At 43.0% G+C, this 23,331-nt stretch overlaps 1 protein-coding gene across 1 annotated transcript in view; it reads right to left on the bottom strand.

Annotated features, from left to right (window-relative positions):
* Positions 1–1,700: 1,700 nt before the first annotated feature.
* Positions 1,701–23,331, bottom strand: part of maml1 (mastermind-like transcriptional coactivator 1) — an 85,948-nt gene continuing 64,317 nt past the window's right edge. The window contains exons 3-5 of the mRNA XM_072264116.1: positions 21,974–22,228; positions 18,907–19,024; positions 1,701–9,164 (exon numbers count right to left, since the gene is read on the bottom strand). Coding sequence (XP_072120217.1) covers positions 8,185–9,164; positions 18,907–19,024; positions 21,974–22,228 — 1,353 coding nt within the window. The 3' untranslated portion in view covers positions 1,701–8,184. The remainder of the gene's footprint in view (positions 9,165–18,906; positions 19,025–21,973; positions 22,229–23,331) is intronic.

Genomic DNA, 23,331 nt, shown 5'->3' with positions numbered 1-23,331 from the left:
CCTTGCTCCAGAGACTGTACTTTTTGAGCCACGACTTTTGTGTGCAGCTCCCAAGGGAATCATTGAATATTCCTGATTTTGGGGCACCACAGTAGTGTAGCAGTTAGCATAATGCTATTACAGTTTGGGAGTTCAGAGTTCAATCCCAGCATCATCTGTAAGGAGTCATGTATGTCCTCACTGTGGAATGCATGGGTTTCCTCCGGGTGCTCTGGTTTCCTCCCACAGTCCAAAGACATACTATTTAGTAGGTTACGCTAGGGTTAAATCGGCATTGCTGGGCAGTGCGCCTCAAGGACCAGAAGGACTATTCCATGATGTATCTTCAATAAAAAAATTCTCATTTACAACTACAACCACTGTAATCTGCAGCCAGGCGCAGCAGCGAAGAACATTGTTTCAAGTCATTTAAGTAAAAGGGGTGCTTAGAGCGGGCAAACTCAGGAATGGAGACAACCAAAGGAGCGAGTGCAGGAACCACAAACTCAATATTTTAGGGACAGCTTCTTTAAGGAGCTTCCACGTCCTTCTTTTAATTATGTGACTCAAACTGAACACAAAACTCCAAGTGTGGTCTAACACGGGTTTTAAGGAGCTGCAACATTACCCAGGAGCACTTGAACTCAGTGGGGTTGAGTGGGATCCAGGATCACCTATGATGGAATGGCAGAGCAGATTTGATGGGCTGAATAGCCTAATTCTGCTCCAGTGTCTTATGGTCTATCCCTCGACTTAATGAAGGCCAACACACCATACACTTTCTTAACAACCTTATCAACTTGCACAGCAACTTCAAAGCATCTACGGATGTGAAATCCAAGATTCTCCGTTCCTCCACACTGCTAAGAATCCTGCCATTAACACTGAAATCTGCCTTCAGATTTGATCTTCCAAAATGAAGAACTTCACCCTTCCCTGCATTGAACTCCATCTGCCCCTTCTTAGCCCAGTTCTGCAGCCTGTCAATATCCTTTTGTAAATTACAACTATCTTCTACACTATCCACAACACCACCTTTGTTTCATCTGCAAACTTACTAAACCACCCTTCCACTTTCTCAAAAATCAAAGAGCAGATCCTTGTGGAACTGTTTGTCCTGCCAGGGGTGTTGTTAGAGCTAATTTTAGCTTTATCTGTCACATGTACATCAAGGCGCACAGTGAAGAGTTGCTTGTGTCAAATCAGTCAGCGAGGAATGTGCTGGGGGCAGCCCGAAAGTGTCGCCGTGCACCCAGCACCAACACAGCATTCCCACATCTCATTCAACGGGTGTCAAATGTCACAGGGAGAAGGCAGGAGAATGGGCTTGAGAGAGATATTAGCCTTCATGGAATGGTGCAGTAGAATGGCCTAATTCTGCTCACATGTCTCATGGTCTTGTGCCAGAATAAGGAGAGGGGGCTAAGAAAAGGAGCACAAACTGGAAGGTGATAGATAAGGAATACCCATCATCCCTCACTTGGTCTCATCCTTAACCTCACCCACCTTTCCAGTCCTGATGAAGGGTCTCACCCAAACTATCAACTGTTTATTCCTCTCCATAGATACTACCTAACCTGCTAAGTTCCTCCAGCATTTTGTGTGTTTACTTTAATCCTAACAGTTAGGATCCTTCAAAGAACAAACTGTTTTTTCAAAAAACTTAGAACCACCACCACTTACTTTCAGATCCCACCAAATCACAACACGATGCAATTGCAAAAAGATCATGAAGAAGTTTTTATTCACACGTGATTCCCAAGACTGGGACTTATATTTACAGATTTAATATATTGTTTTAAGATAGAAAGATAGAAAAATTCCACCATGGCCAAATCCAGTTTAGATTATTCTGACAATTGGTGGTAATGACAGAGGCAGGAAGATTGAAGACTGGTTGAGGGCTCAGACCAGCTGGATCCTGTAACGTTATCAGCTTAGTAAAGGGAGTTCAGACTCCAGCTGGACTCCATTGTGTTGTGGTCAGTCCCACTACCCGAGTGAGCAAAATTAAACATCATCTCTGCACCATCACCCACGCGCTGATATGGACAGTGCAGGATTGTCCTCAAACCCAGAAACAGAATACCAGCAGACCACATCTCTATGGTCTGGACTAAAGGTGTAGACTATTTTCTAAAATGGGAAGATAATTCAAAAATCAGAGAAGCAAAGGGACTTTGGAGTCCTTAAGATTTCCTAAAGATCAACTTGCAGGGTGAGTTCGTGGTAAGGAAGGCAAATGCAATGTTAGCATTTTGAGAGGACGAGAATATAAATGCAAGGATATAATGCTGAGGCTTTATAAGGCATTGGTCAGACCGCACTTGCAGAGTATTGCGAGCAATTTTGGGCTTCTTATCTAAGAAAAGGTGTGCTGGCATTTGAGGGAGTCCAGAGGAAGTTCATGAAAATGCTTTCAGGAATGAAAAGGTTAATGTATGAAAAGCGGTTGATGGCTCTGAGCCTGATTTGCTGGAGTTTAGAAGAATGGGATTGGTGGTGGGGGGTGAAATCTCATTGAAACACATTGAATACTGAAAAGCCTAGATTGAGTGGATGTGGAGAGGATGTCTCCTATACCAGGAAAGTCTAGGACCAGAGGGCACCACTCAGAATAGAAGGAAAGATTTAGAACAAAGATGAGGAATTTCTTTAGCCAGAGGGTGGAGAATCTGTAAAATTCACTGTCACAGACGGCTGTAGAGGCCAAGTCATTTGGCATACTTAAAGCAAAAGTTGATAGATTCCTGATTAGTCAGGGCATCAAGGGATACAGAGAGAAGGCAGGGGAATGGGGTTGAGAGGGATAATAAATCAGCCATGATGGAATGGCAGAGCAGACGCAGTAGACCAAATGGCCTAACTCTGCTCCTATGTCTTATGTTCTGTAGAAAGTTGTTACCCATGGAAACAATATAAATATCCATCACTTCAAGTGTCCATCAGTTCAGTTTGAAATCTGTCGGGCAAAGAAACCATTGAAGAGCACTGCAAACTGAGGACCACCATAATGGACATGGAGGCTTTGGAGAGGGTGCATGAAAGGGTCACCAGGATGCTGCTTGGATTAGACAGTATGAGCTAAAGGAGATGTTGGACACACATGGATCTTTATCAATGATCCCTCTGATTTCTACTTACTTACTTACTTTTACAGCTGCATGGACCAAGCACTGCTCTGAGCAGAAAGTTTTTTTGCATGGCCTGCAAACTTCATGGCACTTTAATAAAACACAAGATAAAAGAAAATTCCAGCTGTGCTGCAACCAAGTGTGTGTGTGTGTGGGAGCATTTCCATTACTGTGCAGCTTAGAGGGAACAGTGATCTTTAATCTGGCATGTTGGAGGCTGAGGAGGGCCCTAACAGAGGCATGCAAAATTATAAGGGGCATCGACAAGATAGAATAAATTTTTCTTCCCCAGGGTAGAAATGTTAAATACTAGAGTACACACATTTAAGATGTGCGTTGGAAAGAAGTTTTCTTTATATAACGGTAGTTGGTGCCAGGGAAGGTAGAGGAAGCAGATTAAACAACATTGTTTAAATGGCATTGAGATAGACACATGGACAGGCAGGGAATGCAGAGATGTGGATAGAGATGGGATTCATTAAAATTGGCACCCAAGTTAATGATCTTAGAGATCAAGTGGTGGACTGACAAGACAGGCTAATTGGGAGAACCAACTGTTCCATAACATCCGCTCACTGCCATTAGAGGTGAAGGACTGAGAATACAGGCAGCGGATGGTGGAGGGGGATATGGGTACCAGACAAGTCCTGGGCAGTTTTAAACTAAACTACTGGAGAGTGGAACCCCTCAACACAGATTATACTCAGCTTTATTAAAATATATTGTTGTACAGGATGGCCCTGAAGAATTCTGATAGGTGCAAGTTCCACTTCAAAAAAAAATTAAAGAAAATGTACAATAAAATCTACATGAATAAACAGGTTCACTTTGTACAAAAACCATGAGAAGTTTAGAACATATGAACAAAGATTAATGAGAAGGAATCGAGATGCAAACAATATCCAATTAGTTAAAACTCCACTTAAACACCAATTCCAGATTTCACATTAACCTCTATTGCCCAATTTTCTAATTAGTGGCTTAAACATTAGCAAACAATTAATTTTTAATTATAATGCACTTCTAGTGAGTAATTCACTGTTGCCCGGTAGCCAGCAGGGAAGAGAAAAAACAGCAAATGCAATGTATGAAAATATTAACTCCATTATCAGCTACAAATTCTAGGTAGCTAATGCTGGATGTCAGAATCTACATAAAGTTCCATGTGTGGTGCCAAAATGCTATATAATGACAGCCTCATTTTGAATTACATTGTTAAACTAAAAAAAACATTTATATCACCCCAGTCACAATCTTAAATAATTTAACATTAAAAATATATAAGGAAACACAACAAATATCAGGCACCATATACAGCCTGGTACATATAGCCATGTTTAAACTACACATACAGATTTTACCTGAATTACAGTTATAAAAAGATAAAGTAAAAGTAATATATGCCTCTGCTTAAAAATTACGATACTGTTAAAAGAAATGGCTTTGAATAGAAAATACTCCATTGCTGTGACGTGACAAGTTTACACTCTGAGGCACAGCAGAATTAAAACTGAAAAAAAAATTAAAGTTAGTTATTGGGGAGGAGGATGTGTGAAATGGATGACAGATGATCTGTAACTATTGATTTCTGGAAGACATGGATTGGCAGCAAAGGATCACTCCAAACAAAAATATACATTTCTTGGGAATAAATAAACGTCATTTCACCCAAACAGCTTGATAACCTTGGCTCTGCACACACTGTTCAATAAGAAACAATACTCCAACAATCACAAATTGATTTTAACAAGCAGAAATAACGTCTTTGGGGTGCGGGGTTAAGAAATGAGTTTCAAACAAGGTTTGACAAAGTCTTTTTTTTGCCAGAATGACATTTTTTAAAAAAAACATTACGGTGTGGTTTTAAAATCTGTCATTACAAAGTGGTTAGACAGAGCAAGTCAATATAGTCAAGTGCAGAATGAAGACTTACAAAAACCATAGCAAGAAATGCTTTTTTTTTTAAAAAACTCTAAAATGTAAAAATATATTACAGACAAAGACCTTTTATCAATTTTATAAAAATGTAAACATTTATATACATACAGTTTAACTAATTCAGACAGTAAGATATGGCAAGCACCATGATTGGAGGGCAGTGTATATGCCACAGAACATCTCAACCAGGAATCAGGGAAATGGATGATTGGGACAATTAAGGACTCAATTGCATTCTCCAACTGGCTGTTATACCTGGATAATCCCTGGGCAGCAACTGACAGGTATAAAGGGCAAATTCTGTCCCCTTAAAGCTTGCATGCAACTTTTCATTGGAGGCAAGTGCGATAACACCTCCATCAGAACGGACAACACCCTGAACAGAGAAGGCCTGATGGAGAGGAGGAGAGTAGAAACATCTCACCTATGTTGCTCTGATCAAACGGGTGGCGGGTGGCGGGTGGCGGGTGGCGGGGGGCGGGGGGGGGGGGGAACAAGCCTGAAACTAGGACTTAGTTGCATAGTGCACTTCATTCCGTGCCCCCCACCCCAACTTCCAACTACTTATAAAGTGTGAACCCCAGAGATTCTGCAGATACTGGAAATCTTGAGCCATACATACACACAAAATACTGGAGGAACTCAACAGGTCAGGCAGCATCTATGAAGGGGAATAAACAGTCAATATTTCAGACCAAAACCCTTCATCAGGACTGGAAAGGATGAGGGCAAGTGGGAATAGGAAGGTGAAACCAATACAAGTTATGAAGTTTGAACACAAGAGATTCTGCAGATACTAGAAAACTCAAGAGACACACACAATGCTAGAGGAACTCAGCAAGTCAGGCAGCATCCAACTCACTTCATAGCCAGCCCCTTCGTCCTCACCTGGTCTCACCTATTGCCTGCCAGCTTGTACTGCTTCCACTCTCCCCAATTTTTATTCTGGCTTCTGCACCCTTCCTTTGCAGTCTGGCCTGAAGCACCCACAGTTTATTCCTCTCCATAGATGCTGCCTGACATGCAAGCTCCTCCAGCAGCTTGTGTGTTGCTGTTATAAATTTTGAGGCAAGTTTCATTCTGAAACATTTCAGAGAAGCCTGAAAGGTCCCGAATCCCATAAAGACTATTTTATAAAGCTGCTCTCTCCTCACCTTCCTCCCACAGGTGGAGAGAAACAGGACAAAGTAGTAAAGTGCAAAATACACTGCTCAGAAGAGATGTGGACGCTTATTTTCATGTGATACGAAGGCTATGCCACGTGCACAGGCAAGCTTTTCTGCTGGTGAAGATGAGCACAGAGCATCTAGTGTGGGGTATGGTTTCAGAATTTAAAGGATTTATAATCCAGGGGACATCTGTTCAAAACTCAGTGATGGGGAGAACAAAGGTTCCTTCAGTAAAGGGGACTTGGAGATACAGTGCGGAACAGGCCCTTTCAGCCACACCCGATTTAACCCTGGCCTAATCACAGGACAATTTACAATGACCAATTACCTACTCATTGGTAATCCTTTGCACAGTGGGAGGAGCCTGGATCACCTGGAGGAAACCCACACATTCCAGAGAGGACCTACAAACACCTGATAGAGAACCCTGGGATTGAACTCCGAAACCCAATCTATAACAGTGTCATGTTAACCACTGCACTACCTACCGCGGTGCACTTCTTAAAAAAAGCGCAACAAAGCTTTCAGATAGTCATAAAAATTACCCTTTAGGAAGAAAACAGACATGCTTGCATTCACAACCTCAAGATGTTGAAGAGTAATTTTTTTTTGAAGTGTGGCTGTGAATACTGGAATGCAATCCTTGCAGTCTGAGCTGGCCCAGACAGGCTTGGCAATCTTTCACTGCCTTTTTCCAGAGCCCAGTAAGACACTCAAAAGGAAACTAGTGACCAACAATAAAGGTCACCCTTGCTAACAACACGCACATCATGAATTTTCTCCTGCAATGAGTAAAGGAAGTACCAGTGGGGGCCACAGAGGCAGAACTTTTGTTTGGTTTTGGAAATGTCTCTCCTTGGTCAACAGTGAAGGAGTTTGGAAGAATTAGGGTGGGGCTGGAGAATCTCATTGAAGCCTATCGATTATTTAAAGGCTTAGAGTGACTGGAGAGGATGTTTCCTATGGGGGGGGGGGGGATGGGGGGGTGGAGTCTAGCACCAGAGGGCACAGCCTCAGAATAGAGGGATGTCCATTTAGGACAGAGATGAGGAATTTCTTTAGCCAGAGGGTGGTGAATCTGTGTAATTTATTGTCAGGGACAGTCGTGGAGGCCAAGTCATTTAAAGCGGAGATTGATAGGTTCTTGATTGGTCAGGTCATCAAAGATTATGTGGGGAAAGCTGGAGAATGGGGTTGAGAGGGATAATAAATCAGCCATGATGCATGCAATGGTGGAGCAGACTCAATGGGCTGAATGGCCAAATTCTGCTCCTATGTCTTATGGTCTTAACAGGTTATGAAAAGGACCTTCCTAAAATGGGCTCAGTGTCAGGAAGTATATGGCAATGGTAGACAGACAATTCAGTGACTGGAATACTGATACCAGTGTGGCTCAGCATCCAGCATTTGCGTTTTGCAAAATAATGATTCAACCTCAACACAGGGAGTTTGAGAGACCGCGAGGAAGGTGGCTTTACACTACAGGAAGTCAGAGACAGTCTGGTCAGCTGGGCAGGAAAATGGACGTCTAAAATGTACCACTGACCAGGATTAATTCGGTTTTAGATGTATACTCTTCACTGGATTCTAACAAATGTGCTACTTCTAATACCACCCAAGCAACTGAGATTAGCCATGTTCTCCCCTTTCAGAATGTTGTGAACTTAAAGGCCACAGAAAGATTAAAGCAATCTAGTACTGACTCCTTGACCTGCAATGGAACAAAGGAATTTGGTATTGAATAAACTAAACTGCCAAACTACATGTGATTTGCCAGTAAAATAGCAATTATGAAAATCAGCCATTAACTCTTCCCAACCATACATTTTCACCTGCCATGTACCACATCGCCATTTTTGGTCCCAAACATACATACATATATATATATATATATATATATATATATATAAAATCCATGATTACACTTTTCCCACTGTGTTTATTAAATGGCAACAAACTGCCCTTCAATGATGAGATTCCAGAAATTCATCCAGATCCATTATCCATTCCTCTGTAGTTCTGTTTTTCAAAAAAGAGTCCATCAGGTCTGTATCACCGGGTAATCCCTGAAGCGTGCCACCTCCGGACTGGTTACCATAGTTAAAAGGCAGCTCCTGACTGGAACTCCTTACCTGGTAAGGTTGATTGCAGTGGAGATTGCCCCTTGCAGCCATTTGTTGGCTGGAATTGAAGTTTGCCAGGTCTGGAACTGGCTGATTTAAACTGGGAACTGCTTGGGAGGGTGGGTTGGTCTGTGACAGAGGCCCACCTAATGTAGGCACCATGTGCCCGTCAACAGTAGAGTTGATGGCACCCATTGGCCTGGCCGGTGGGAGGCTTGCTCGGGGCATTCCCGGCACAAATTGTTGGCCTGCTATTTTGGGATGAGACGGTCTTGTGTGGAAAGTTGAGGTACTACTGAACGCGACGAGGTTACTGTTGGGTTGGTTTTGGTTATTCACGCTTGGCAAAGCTTGATGCTGCCAGGATGAACTCTGGTTTGCCACTGTGCCAGATAACCTCTGCAAGGGGGTCTTTGATACAGCTTGGCTCACAGGCCCTTTGCTATGCTGCTGTTGTGCAAGGTTTGAGTTGCTGAGGTGATTCTGACTGTATCCCGTTAGTATAGGGGTGCCTCGAGTCCTGCTAGGTTGTCTTGGCAATGAATTTGAATGCTGCCCATTTGTCATTGTGTCCTGGGCCGAATGCGAAAGGATTTGGTTCAGATTTGACCCCACACTGTACATTCCCTGTTGGACATTATGCATATTGCTGTACTGAGTTGCTCCCAGTTCTGGCTGGCCACCAACAGCAGAGGCACTGGAGGTAACAGAATTCTGACTTGGAGCCATTTGGATCATGTTTTGATTCTGGGAGAATAGTCTCGAGCTGCTGGTATTTGCTGTGGTCAGGTTACCAACTGCTGTAAGAACTTGTGCAGAACCTAGAAAATTAAGCAAAATATGCAGATAATTAATTCCCAGCAATGTGACAATCACCACGGCCTCTCCAATAAACTATCTCCCCTGTCCCCAACCAAAGCCTTATGCAAAAGGGCTCACACCTCAAAAGGTATGGAGAAATGTGGCCCAATGTGCATACCCCCGCTCTGAATAACCTACTGAGGTCGTATCTGGGCACCAAGGTAGCAGTGCAGTTAAGCACGACTCTATTACAGCTCGGGACGCTGGAGCCTGCAGTTCATTTGCAGCATTGTCTGTAAAGAGTCCTCCCCGTGGAATGCCTGGGTGCTCCGGTTTCCTCCCACAGTCCAAAGACATACTGGGTAGGTTAATTGGTCATTGTAAAGCATCCTGTGATTAGGTTAGGGTTAATAGAGGTTGTTGGGGCAGCATGGCTGAAAGGGCCAGAAGGGTCTATTCCACACTGCATCGCTAAATAAATAAATCAGTTATTTCTGGTTGCCCAATTATAGTTTGTTTATTGTCATCTGACTGTACATATACACAAACAAACAAAACAACATTCCAACAGACTATGGTGCACCCACAAAACTTGTATCACGCACAGAACATAAAACCAAATATTACCAAAACTAAATTAATAAAATATAAATCAAAATGCATGTTGTGTACAGCCCAGGTAAACAGTAAACAGCTCCCTGTCCGAGTGATGAGACCTCAGTGGTGGCAGGGTATTCATTAGTCTCTTAGTCTAATCTTAGTCGTGGGCACGTGGCCAAGTGGTTAAGGGGTTCGACTAGCGATCTGAAGGTCGTGAGTTCAAGCCCCAGCCAAGGCAGCGTGTTGTGTCTGATCAAGGTACATTGCTCTGCGATGACACTGGTGCCAAGTTGTATGGGTCCTAATGCCCTTCGCTTGGACAACATCGGTATCATGGAGAGGGGAGACTTGCAGCATGGGCAACTGCTGGTCTTCCATACAACCTTGCCCAGGCCTGCACCCTGGAGAGTGAAGACTTTCCAGGCACAGATCCATGGTCTCACAAGACTAATGGATGCCTTTAGTCTTTAGTGGGTCAGAGAGATTGTGGGATGGGTGGTAGGGATTCTCAAAAATGTTTCAGGCCCCTCCCAGTAAATGTCACAAATAGGGAGACCCTGGTGATGATCCTCTTAGTGGTTTTTACTGTCTTGTGGTCCAGTGCTATGAGGACAGGTTGGCCAAACTTGGGTTGTTTTCTCTGGAGTGGTGGATGCCAAAGGGAGATCTGATCAAAGTTCATAAGATCATGAGAGGCATCAATAGACAGCCAGTATCTTTTTCCCAGGGTTGAAATATCTAAAAATAAAGAGCATGACGCAGGTCATAGTCAGTCATACTTCATTGATCCCGAGGGAAATTGGGTAAGAGGGGATAAGTATAAAGATGATGTGCGGGGCAAGGTTTTTTTATATAAGGTTCCTGGAAAGCACTGCCAGTGTTGGTAGTGAAGGCAAATATGACAGAGGCATTTAAGAAGCACTTAGACTGGTACCTGTACATGAATGTGCAGAGAATGAAGGGAGGTAGACCTTGTGTAGTCAGAAGAGATTAGGCATTTAATTAGTTTGGCACAACATCGTGGGCTGAAAGGCCAGTTCCTGATTTGCACTGTTCTATAAATATTAACGCCTGCCCTATTCAATAACTCTATTTAGTGGATGTCATCTTTTGTGAATGTTTGTTCTACATTCCACATTCCACCATTTGGCCTTAAAACATACAGTAGAACAGTAACAGCCTAGTACAGGCCCTTCAGCCCATAATGCTGTGCTGGATCAATCTAACCCCTCTCACATAACTCTCCATTTTTCTATCATCTAAGAGTTTCTTAAATGTAACTAACATATCTGCCTCTACCTGGCAGGGTGTTTCCCACTCCACGTAAAAAACGTACCTCTGACATCCCCCAAATACTTTCCTTGGATTATCTTAAAATCCTGCTCCCTTGTGTTAGCCATTTCCATCCTGGGAAAAAGTCTCTGGCTATCCACTCAATCTATGCCTCTTAAAATAGACTTGTAACAGTCTCATTGTTGCATTAAGATATGCAAACTTCAGTAACACAGTTTATATTATGGGCTGGTGTACAAAAATGTTTTGTTTATAACCGTTTCCAATTTGCTAAACAAATACGGCTAAGGCGACACAACAGCTCGACAGCATGTGCCACCAGACTCAAAGGCTGCTTCTACCACACTTTATCTCCCAGTCTATCTCGTTATGGTTTATACATCTTGTCTACTTGCACTGTACTTCTTCTGCAACACCATTCTGCATTAGACCATAAAACATAGGAGCAGAATTAGGCCATTCAGCCCATCAAGTTGGCTCTGCCATTTCGTTATGGCCAATTTATTATCCCTCTCAACCCAACTCTCTTGCCTTCTCCCCGTAAACTTTAACAGTCTGACTAATCAAGAATCCATCAACCTCCATATTATATATGTCCAATATCTTGGCCTCCAGAAGTAGCATTATTTTTCTACTATTTTCCTTGTAGTTTAACCATACAATGCTTGCTTATAGTTTTTAAATAATTACCTACAGTATATATCTGTGATTGTTCAGTGAATTTTCTATAAATAGTATAGATGATCCTGTACTTTTCTAGAAGCTTCAGCAGGCGTCATGCCTGTTGAATGTGGCCATTGATAGGTTAATTGTTATCATTGGAATGTTATTATCTCCAGTCTGAGTTTGAGATGTCCATGACTTTTTTTTTTCTTCTTTTTGTTTTTTACTCTAGTAACACTTAATAAAATGGATGTAATCACCAACTTCTGAAGAAACTCTGGATCAATCTCATCAGATCCAACAACCTAAAAAGTTGAGGATTCCTTTCCTCAAGCATCCATTCTTCTACTAATCCTACCCTCACCCATTTTGTTCTATTGTTACAAAATTTGTTTCTTCCCGATCACTGCCTCAGTATCTCCATGTTGTCACTGCGGATCAAATCCTTCAGACCAGAGTCAGCCAACAGTCTCCTCCAGCAGACCTAAACTCTTTCCAGTGGCTCTGACCGCTTCACTGTGAATCAATGAGTAACTCAGCTCATTCGTCCCCAAAGTCACCAGAACTGCAACCCAGTGCCGGGAGGGATAAATGGACAAGAGAATCATTAAGGGAGTGATCTCTGCAGAAAAATGATAGAGAAGAGAGGTAATGATGTGTTTGGTGGTAGGATCCCTTTGGAGATGACAGTCTTGCAGAGAATGATATGTTGGATGTGGAGGCTCATGCGATGGTAGGTAAGGATAAGAGGAACCGTATTATGTTAAGGTGGCAGGAAGATGGGAGCGCGGATGTTCAGGAAATGGAGAAGAGGGTGAGGCAGCATCAACAGTGGAGGAAGGTAAACCCCGTTCTTTGAAGGAGGATATCTCTGATGTCCTGGAAAGGAAAACATCATCCTTGGTACAGGTGTGGCAGAGATGAAAGAACTGAGAAAGGTATTTTTTTATATATACGAGATAGGGTGGGAAGAAGTATAGTCAATATGGCCATGGGAATCTGTAGTTTTATTTTAAAAAATTGCTGGTCAACGGTTTGTCTCCAGAGATTCAGAAAGGGGAAGGAAGTGTCAGCTGACATCACCAGGGATGTCACTTGTTCTAGAACAAATGCTCTCCAATCCAAAACTTTCATTATTTTTATACTATTTCTGATATATCTTCTCCCCGCCCCCACAATCTCTACCCCACATGCGTTGAGAGTGAGGAAATCCTTTTTGCAGTGTTAACCTTCATTACCCAAGTTCTATGTGAGCTGTGTGCAGTTCCACTTTTAATTTACATGTACAGTAGTGAGCTTCTATCCTGGAGTTTTATAAAGCCATTAACTAGGCTAGTATCAGACACGAGTTCACTATAATTCACTTTAGCCTACAGTTTGTGGCTCGAGCTGGTTGAGCTTGTTATAAATTTTCAGTTCCTGGTATCAACCCTGTGGGGCCCCCTTTATCCCACTACTACACGCTCATCCCCAATCTCTCTCTGCTAATGCTACAGAACCAAGAATTCACTATTCCCTGCTATGAATGTACTAGCCTACTACACCCATTTCAATCCTGTGATCATTCAACCCCAGCTTATGGCTACTGGTTTGTGGCATTTACTCCATCTATTTTTCAAAGTGTATGCATTTATTTTTACATTTCTCTAAACATAGAACACTACAGTACAGTATAGGCCTTTTGTACCATGACCTTATAACCAGTCTAACCCTTCCCTCCCACATAGCCCTCCATTTTATCTAATACCAGTTTCTTATTACCTTCCTCTATCATCTACTGCAGGACATTCCACATACCCATCACTCTGTGTAAGAAAAACCTACCTTGGACATCACCTTAAACTTTTCTCCAATCTCCTTAAAATTATGCCCTCCTAGCCACTTCTGCTTTTAGAGAAAGGTGGTTTCTTTCCACTATCTATGCCTCTTATCATCTAGTACACCTCCATCAAATCGCCTTTCATTCTCCTCCACATTCGGACTGGTTAAGGAAAGCCTCAAACTAAAGGATACAGTCTTCTGGGAAAAGTCTCAAGCTCATCATCTTGTTTAACTCTATCAAGTAAACTCTCATCCTCCTTCACTCCAAAGAGAAAAGCTCACTCAACCCATCTTCACAAGATAAGAGATCAGGAAAAAGGATGCAAAAGAAAATGGAAATTGTTGGTGAAAAAATTGTGTATTTAACATGGACAGGAAGGTAATAGGAGCAACATTCCACTATGAACAATTTATAAATTTAGAAGTAGAAATGTTAAAAATCTCTGGAATGTCTGTGATGACTATAAACCAACTCAGAAGCCCGGCAGCTGAAATGCAGTAACAACTCACCGAACAACATCTCCACAGAAGATCACAATAAACACTGGTCTTGTACATAATACCGCAGTCCAAAAACAAAATTAAAAGCAGAAGCAACAGAAAGTCTTCAATTTCAATTTGGAGGTTAAATATTTGTTTGGGAGTTGAAAAAAAATTAAATTCCCAAAGTAACGAATGTAACTATGCGAGGTTTCTGAGCTGTTGGTTATTAACCTGTCCCAGTTCTCTGCTCAATTAAAATTACTGTACTTTTGCTATTTACATTGCTTAGGTTTATATATTTAACTACATCTGGTGACTTAGAGCAGGGGTCCCCAACCTTTATTGTACCGCAGACCAGCCGACCCCGTGGGGGGGGGGGGGGGGGCGGGGGAGGGTTGCCAACAGACAAGAGTAGCAGTCAAATACGTTGTGTTTACCCCGAGAAAGACTACCATGACCATGAAGCCTTGCGCGGGCACCTGTGTGCGCATGCATGAATAAGCCAATTTTTTTTCTACAAATCGTTTTTGGCGATTCTGTTCGCGGGGGTGTTAATCACGACCGGAATATAGGTGCTAAGTGGCTAATACACTCAATTTCATTTCTAAAAGGACTTATCTAACAAATTTAATATTAAATACACAGCGCATATTTTCCTCACATGAATATAGTGATAAGTCAATTATCAGGGGAGGACAGGGGAGCTTGAAGTGTTGAACGAACTTCCAGTAGAAGTGGTAGAGGCAGGTTCGATATTATCATTTAAAGAAAAATTGGATAAGTATATGGACAGGAAAGGAATGGAAGGTTATGGGCTGAGTGCAGGTTGGTGGGACCAGGTGAGAGTAGCATTCGGCACGGACTAGAAAGGCCGAGATGGCCTGTTTCTGTGCTGTAATTGTTATATGAGTCACTTATAAGTCAATAGCATCATAACATTTTAAGTAACGTTTGGATATTAAACACACAGCACATATTTTCCCCATATGAACATATAAAATCATTGCAACACACCAATATTGCTGAATCAGTGGGAGACGATGCCACCGAGGGGTGATGGGAGACAGCGATACTCGAAGGGGGTTCCTTATGTCCAGTCTATTCTGCAATTTAGTTTTTGTTGCATTCATTGCAGAAATATGTTGGAAATGGAAGCAACGTTTTCAGTGCTTTCGTGGCTATCTCAGGATATTTGGCCTTGATTTTGATCCAGAATGCCGGCAGAGATGTTACATCAAACATACTTTTCAGCCCGCCATCATTTGCAAGCTCGAGGAGTTGATGTTCTTCCCGCGCTGACATGGATGACGCGTGAGTAATGACCTCGCATGCGTTCAAGTTCAACAGTGGGCGTGACAGGGAATGAGGAAAAATACAGCTGACTCATACCGCCAAATCATATTGTTTCCTCGCGGCCCGGTAGCACATGCTTTGCGGCCTGGTACCGGTCCGTGGCCCAGTGGTTGGGGACCGCTGGCTTAGAGAACTGAGCTACAGGCTTGAGACGAAAGTCATTTTTCACTTTTTTCTTTTAAAATAGGCATCCAATAGTCTCATGAGCCCATGCTGCAAGTCTCCCCTCTCCACGCCACCGATGTTGTTCAAGAGAAGGGCACTACGGCCGATACAGCTTGGCACCGGTGTTGTCGCAGATCAATGTGTGGTTAAGTGCCTTGCTCAAGGACACAACACGCTGCCCCAGCTGAGGCTCAAACTAGCGACCTTCAGATCACTAGACTGATGCCTTAACCACTTTGCCACGTACCAACACTTTTAAAGGTTTGATAAAGAGAAGCCTGCAAACTTAAAAACCAACAGCTGTTCCTAAAAGTGGTTAGACGACTTCTTTTTATTTAGAGATGCAGCACAGTAACAGGCCCTTCCGGCCCAACAAGCTCACGTTACCCAATTACATCCATGTAACCAATTAACCTACTAATCCATACGTCTTTAGAATGTGGGAGGAAACCAGAGCACCTGGAGGAAACCCATGCAGTCACAGGGTTATACATGCATATAAACTCCTTACAGGCAGCAAGCAGAATTGAACCCAGGTCGCTGGGGCTGTGATAGTGTTACACTAACTGCTACACTGCTACTGTACTGTACTTTGCCCCTCCCCCCACCTAGTTCCAGGTATACCCATGGCCCCTCCATGTCCCCTGCACCATATTAAGTCTGTAAAATAGTCTGATATGTTTAAATCCAATTTGAAAGGAGCACGTTGGAAGTTTTCAATATTCCATTTCAACAGTAGAGATTTACACTTTAAACTTGTCTTCTAGAGATATACTGGGCATAAAAACAATGATACTGGGAAAACTATTCTGCAAGAGGTTATATGTTGTAAACAACTAACACAAGTTCAGAGAGTGTAAGTATTTCTTCTCATTCAGCATGCTTTCAGGTCCTAAAAGGGCAGTGTTTTGAAAAGCAGAAGTTTTTTTTTTAAAAAGCACATTTGAAAGGTATTCGAAGAACTAAGAATTCACAAGAGATTATGCAGATGGTGGAGATCTAAGCCAACACAAACAAATTGCTGGAGGAACTCAGCATAGACCATAAGATATAGGAGCAGAAGTAGGTCATTCAGCCCATCGAGTCTGCTGTGACATTCAATCATGGGCTGATCCAATTCTTCCAGTCATCCTCACTCCCCTGCTTTCACCCCATAACCTTTGATGCCCTGGCTAATCAAGAACCTATCTATCTCTGCCTTAAATGCATCCAACGACTTGGCCTCCACAGCCACTCATGGCAACAAATTCCACAGATTTACCACCCTCTGACTAAAGTAATTTCTCCGTATCTCAGTTCTAAATGGACGTCCTTCAATCCTGAAGTCGTGCCCTCTTGTCCTAGAATCCCCTACCATGGGAAATAATTTTGACACATCTAATCTGTTCAGGCCTTTTAACATTTGGAATGTTTCTGAGATCGCCCCTCATTTTCCTGAGCTCCAGGGAATACAGCCCAAGAGCTGCCAGACGTTCCTCATACAGTAACCCTTTCATTCCTGGAATCATTCTTGTGAATCTTCTCTGAACCCTCTCCAATGTCAGTATATCCTTTCTAAAACAGGGAGCCCAAAACTGCACATAATACTCCAAGCACGTCAGACAGCAAATATGGTGGGGAACAGTCAACATTTTGATTGAGATCCTTCATCAGCACTGAGCTTTTCCAGCATTTTGAGTGTTGCTCAAGGAACTAAGGGTTATAGACAAAATCTCAAAATACAGATAAAACCATGAACACAGGAGCAGAATTAGGCCATTTGCCCATTGAGTCTGCTTGGCCATTCGATCATGCCTGATATATTATGCCTTTCAACCTTCGCTCTGTAATCTTTGACACCCTTACTAATCATTACTACCCAAATGACTTGGCCTCCACATTGTTTGTGGCAATGAATTCCACGGAAAACACCACCGTCTAGCTGTAAGTTATAGGCATGCTATTTTGATGCTGGAAGTGTAGTGACACTTGTGGGTTGCCCCCAGCACATTGTCGCTAATTTGGTTTGACGCAAATGATGCATTTCAATGTATATTTCGATGTACATGTGGGGAACATGTGTTCTAAAGGGACATTTTTCTATTCTGAGGCTGTGCCTCCTGGTTCTAGACTCCCCCACTGTAAGATATATCCTCTCCATGTCCACTCTATCTAGGCATTTTAATATTCGATAGGTTAAACATGTCCATACATGCTAAAGAGCTGTTACTGGCAAAATAATGTGAATTGTTGTAATTTCTTGAAAACTGTGAAGAACACAAAAGAAACAAACTGGTTGAAGACAGAACGGTGAACACTGTACCAAGGACTGCCAGGAATAAGAACCATCTTCCTAGATGTCATACACTTCAAGGTTGATTGTTGCCTTTGGCATCCTGATGTCCCTCTGCTATCATATTTCTGAACAGACAATAAACCCATGAACACCAACTACCTCACTCCTGCTGCTCTTTTTGCATGACTTATTTTTTCAATACTTCATCTTGTAATTTTATAGTAATTTTTATATATTGCACCATACTGTTTCAGCAAAACAAGTTTCATGACATTCAGTGGCTACTTTATTAAGTACCCCCTGTACCTAATAAAGTGGGCACTGAATGTAAGTCGCAAACATGAGGAAATCTGCAGATGCTAGAAATTCAAGCAACACACATCAAGGTTGCTGGTGAATGCAGCAGGCCAAGCAGCATCTGTAGGAAGAGGTACAGTCGACGTTTTGGGCCAAGACCCTTCGTCACGACTAACTGAAAGAAGAGCTAGTAAGAGGGAGGGGGAGGGGGAGATCCAAGTAAAAAATAGAAAAATACTGAATGTATATCTGTGGTCTTCTGCTGCTGTAGCCCATCCACTTCAAGACTCGACATGTTGTGCATTCAGAGATGTTCTCCTGCACACCAATGTTGAAACGTGTGGTTATCTGAGTTATTGTCACCTTCCTGTCAGCTTGAACCAGTCTGGCCATTCTCCTCTGACCTCTCTCATTAACAAGGTGCTTTCTCCCTCAGAAATGCCACTCGCTGGATGTTTTTTTTTTGCTGTTTGCACCACTCTCTGTAAACTCTAGGAGACCGTTGTGCATGAAATTCCCAAGTGATCAGAAGACTGAGATACTCAAACCACTCTGTCTGGCACCAAAAATTCCACGTTCAAAGTCTCTTAGATTACATTTCTTCTCCATTCTGATCTTTGGTCTGAACAGCAAATGAACTTCTTGACCATGTCTGCATGCTTTTATGCACTGAGTTGCTGCTACATGATTGACTGATTAGATATTTGCAATAACAAGGTATATAGGTGTACCTAATAAAGTGGTCACTGAGTGGATGTCAGAGATAATAAACCTGGTTTTGCTTCAAGATGGAATACGGATACTGTACTTACCCTGAAACTGGCTGGCCTGCTCGACATGGTACGGATTTTGCTGCTGATCTTGGTACTGAGGTGGGGGCCGGCTCAGATGCCTCTGTAACTGCTGCTCCTGATGTTTCCTCTGCTTCTCCTGAAAGGGGAACAGAAGTGATATTTGATGTATCTGATGGTGTATTTGGTTCAGAGACACCAAACAGAGTTGCACAGGACAGAACAGTACAGCACAAGAACTGGCCCTTCAGACCACATGGGCTTTCCTTTCACCCTCTCCCCCTCCACACCAGATCGTCATCACTACCTGCTGAAGCAACATTGACCACGTTTTCCCAATCCCCTAACTTGCTCTTAAACAAATGCCCTGTCTACCAAGTAGCAAAATGGATACTGTCATCAAACCCATCTACCAGAGACCACTAGACCAAAAGACATAAGAGCAGAATTAGGCCATTCAGCCCATTGACTCTGCTCTGCCATTCCATCATGGCTGATTTATTACCCTCTCAACCCCATTCTTTTGCCTTCTCCCCATTATCTTTGGCCCCCTTTCTAATCAAGAACTTATCAACCTGTGCTTTAAATATACTTAGTGACAGCCTCCAAATGGCAATGAATCCCATGGATTCACCAACCTCTGGCTAAAGAAATTTCTCCTCATCTATGCTTCAAAGGGATCCCCCCTATTCTGAGGTTGTGTCCTCGGGTCCTAGACTCTTCCACCATTGGAAACACAAGACCATAAGACTTCCAAGGGGCGGGGGGAAATACTTTTTATAGGCACTGTAACTGGGTGACTGTCAGAAAAAGGAAGGGGAATAGGCAGACAGTGCAGAGTATCCCTGTGGCCGGTTCCCTTAATAAGTCTATCACTTTGGATACTGTTGAATGGGATGACCTACCAGGGGGATCCACAGTGACCAGGTCTCTGGCATCGAGTCTGGCACTGTGGCTGAGAAGAGAAAAGAGATGAAGAGGACTGCAGTAATGATAAGAGATTTCAAAATTAGAGGACTGGAGGTGAGGTTCTGCGGATGTGATGGAGACACTGATTAAGGAAGTCCCCCTCCCCCTCCCAACCCCGACTGGGTCCACGGTATTCCAAAGGGGGCAGGAGAACAGCCAAAATTCTTGGCACCAATGACATAGGTGAGGTGGTCCTGCAGAGAGATCTTAGGGACCCAGGTAGAAAGCTGAAAAGGTCTCCAGGGTAGTCATCTCTGGATTGCTGCCTGTGCCATGTGCCAGCGAGGACAAGAATAGGAACATGTGACAGATGGGTGCATGCCTAAGGAACTGGTGCAGAGGTTCAGATTTATAGATCATAGGGTTATCTTCTGAAGAAGGCATGACCTATACATGTTAAATCTGAACCCAAGGCAGACCAAAATCCTTGTGGGCATGTGGGCTAGAGCTGTACAAGAGGATTTAAACTGATTTGGCGGGGGGTGGGAACTGAAGTGCTAATACTGAGGATGAGGTAGTTGATTTATAACAGAGGCAATGTGTAATGATACTGCTAGCAAAGAGGCTGATAAAAGAGCAAAACTGCAGTCAGCTGAATGAGTTGCAATGTAAAGCGGGGTACAAAATCAAAAAGGGTGATGAATACAGGACTGAATGTGTTATATTTCAATGCACAGTATATGGAATAAGGTAGATGAACTTGTAGCACAGAACTGAACACAATACTCCAAGTGAAGTCTCACCAAAGTTTTATAGAGCTGCAGTATTACCTTCAACTCAATTCCCCAACTAATGAAGGCCAAAACACCACATGCCTTCTTAACCACTCTGTGCGGCAACTCTGAGGGATCTATGGACGTGGGCCACAAGGACCCCAAGATCCTTTTGTTCTTCCACTGTTAGGAATCCTGCCATTAACCCTGTGTTCGCCTTTCCAAAGTGAATCACTTCACACTTTTCCGGGCATTACCTCAATTTTCTGTATTTTATTAACTTCTGCTTCAAGTTCTGACAACTCTTTGTTTGATAATCAGTTCTGAAAAACTCCAGTTCGATCACTGCAGATTTGAAAGCTAGCGAGAGACGGAGTTATCTCTCTTCCACACCCTTGCACGAAGTGATTTCACACTCTAAAGCGGTCAACAGGAAGGGGATTTAGGCACCAGGGTAGTGTCGCAGTAGGCGTGACACTATTGCAGCTTAGGGCATTGAAGTTCAAAATTAATTGTGTCTTTCTCTGTAAGTAGTTTGTATGTCCTCCCTGTAATCATGAGAGTTTTCTCCAGGTGCTCTGGTTTCCTCCCACAGTCTAAAGATATACTGGTTAGTAGATTAATTGGTCATCGCAAATTGTCCTGCAAATAGGCTGGTGTTGAATCGAACTCATTGGGCTGGAAGGGCCTGTTCTGTGCTGTATCTCTAAATAATTTACATAAAATCCCCACAGATGAACATTATACTACAATGTCCGTACCAGCAGAATACATTTGCGATCCATCCCACATCAGAGGTTGGTGAGAGTGTAGAGTGAGCTGCCAGCTGACGTGGTGGATGAAGGTTCAATTGCAACATTTAAGAGAAGATTGGATAACTACATGGAGGGGAGGGGCATGCAGGGCTATGGTCAAGGTATGTGTGGATGGGACTAGGCTGGCATGGATTCAATGGGCCCAGGGGCCTGCTTCTGTGCTGTAGTGTTTCATAATTCTTGATACATTAGAGACATTCAAGAGACTCTTAGATAGGCACATGGATGAAAGAAAAATGGAGGCCTTTGTAGGAGGGAAACTCTACCATGGACAGTCCCAAGCTTTGCTGTGAAAGGAGGAGGAATGGGCATAGAGCTAGCAACTCCATCCCATTAAAATATTCAGTGTTACAGAAATACCAACAGAAACTCTCAAGACCTCATCCCTGGGACAGGAAGGATCTTCAATGGGCTACACCTGGAAAGACTGAGGACTCAAAGAGGTGCTGTGGGTGGCTTAAGCCCCAGCAGGACTGATGGGCTTGAGGAAGATATAGGAGGGAAGGATCAGACTGATTATGGAGTAGACTAAAAGGCTGGCATGACATTGTGGGTCAAAGGGCATATACTGTACTGTTCTCTGTTACGTACCCTCTCCGCCATCATCTGCTGCTGTCTTTGCAGGTATTGTTGCTTCTGCTGTTCCATTAGCTGGATGCGCTGGTCTCGTTGCACTTGCTGATCGACCAGCATCTGCTGTTGCTTTATGGCCACAGCCTGCTGTTGGCCACTAAGATAACTGGCACCTCCATGACTGCCAGCGATGGACACTGGGGGAGGCTGAGTCCCTGCACCTGATCCCTGGACAGGGTTCTGCGTCCTGGTGACATTCCCGGCACTTTGATCCTATTTAAAAGCAGAAGCAAAAATTATTTTATTATTACATACAGACCATAAACTTACCATTCAGGACAAGAAAGGTGCCAGAAAAGGGCCAGTGACATCGTAAGGACCCCACCCACCCTGTTAATGGACTGTTTGTCCCATTTCTATCAGGGAGGAGGCTATGTAGCATCCATGCCAGGACCACCAGACTCAAAAACAGTGCCTTTCCCCAAGCAGTAAGGCTGATCAACACCCCCACCCACTACCCCACCCCTCCACTCCCCAACCACCACTACTTTATCATTTCCTGTCAGTCACCTTATGTAGACACTCCTGTGCCTAGCATCATTTTATGGACAATCAATGTATGCAAGCTATCTTATTTATATTTATTGTGTTTTCATTATTATTGTGTTCTTTATCTTGTGTTTTTTTGTACTGCATCGGATCCAGAGTAAAAATGATTTCATTCTCCTTTACAGATGTGTACTGGAAAAAACATTAAACAGCCTTTATTCTTCAGAATCAGAATCAGGTTTATTATCGCAAACACGAGGAATTCTGCAGATGCTGGAAATTCAAGCAATACACATCAAAGTTGCTGGTGAACGCAGCAGGCCAGGCAGCATCTCTAGGAGGAGGTACAGTCGACATTTCAGGCCGAGATGTTGACTGTACCTCTTCCTAGAGATGCTGCCTGGCCTGCTGCGTTCACCGGCAACTTTGATCAGGTTTATTATCACAGGCATGCGACATGAAATTTGTTAACTTAGCAGCAGCAGTTCAATGCGATACATAATCTAGCAGAGGGAAATAATAATAATAAAATAAAACATAATAATAAACAAGTAAATCAATTACGTATATTGAATAATTTTAAAAATGTGCAAAAACAGAAATACTGTATATTTAAAAAAAAGTGAGGTAGTGTCCAAAGATTCAATGTCCATTTAGGAATCGGATGGCAGAGGGGAAGAAGCTGTTCCTGAATCGCTGAGTGTGTGCCTTCAAGCTTCTGTACCTCCTACCTGATGGTAACAATGAGAAAATATCATGCCCTGGGTTCTGGAGGCCCTTAATAATGGATGCAGCTTTTCTGAGACACAGCTCCCTGAAGATGTCCT

This window comes from Mobula birostris, chromosome 7 (genome assembly GCF_030028105.1).
Source record: "Mobula birostris isolate sMobBir1 chromosome 7, sMobBir1.hap1, whole genome shotgun sequence".
In the NCBI taxonomy this organism is placed as follows: domain Eukaryota; kingdom Metazoa; phylum Chordata; class Chondrichthyes; order Myliobatiformes; family Myliobatidae; genus Mobula; species Mobula birostris.
The sequence above is the reverse complement of the archived record's forward strand: the minus strand, read 5'-3'. Positions and strand labels throughout refer to the sequence as shown.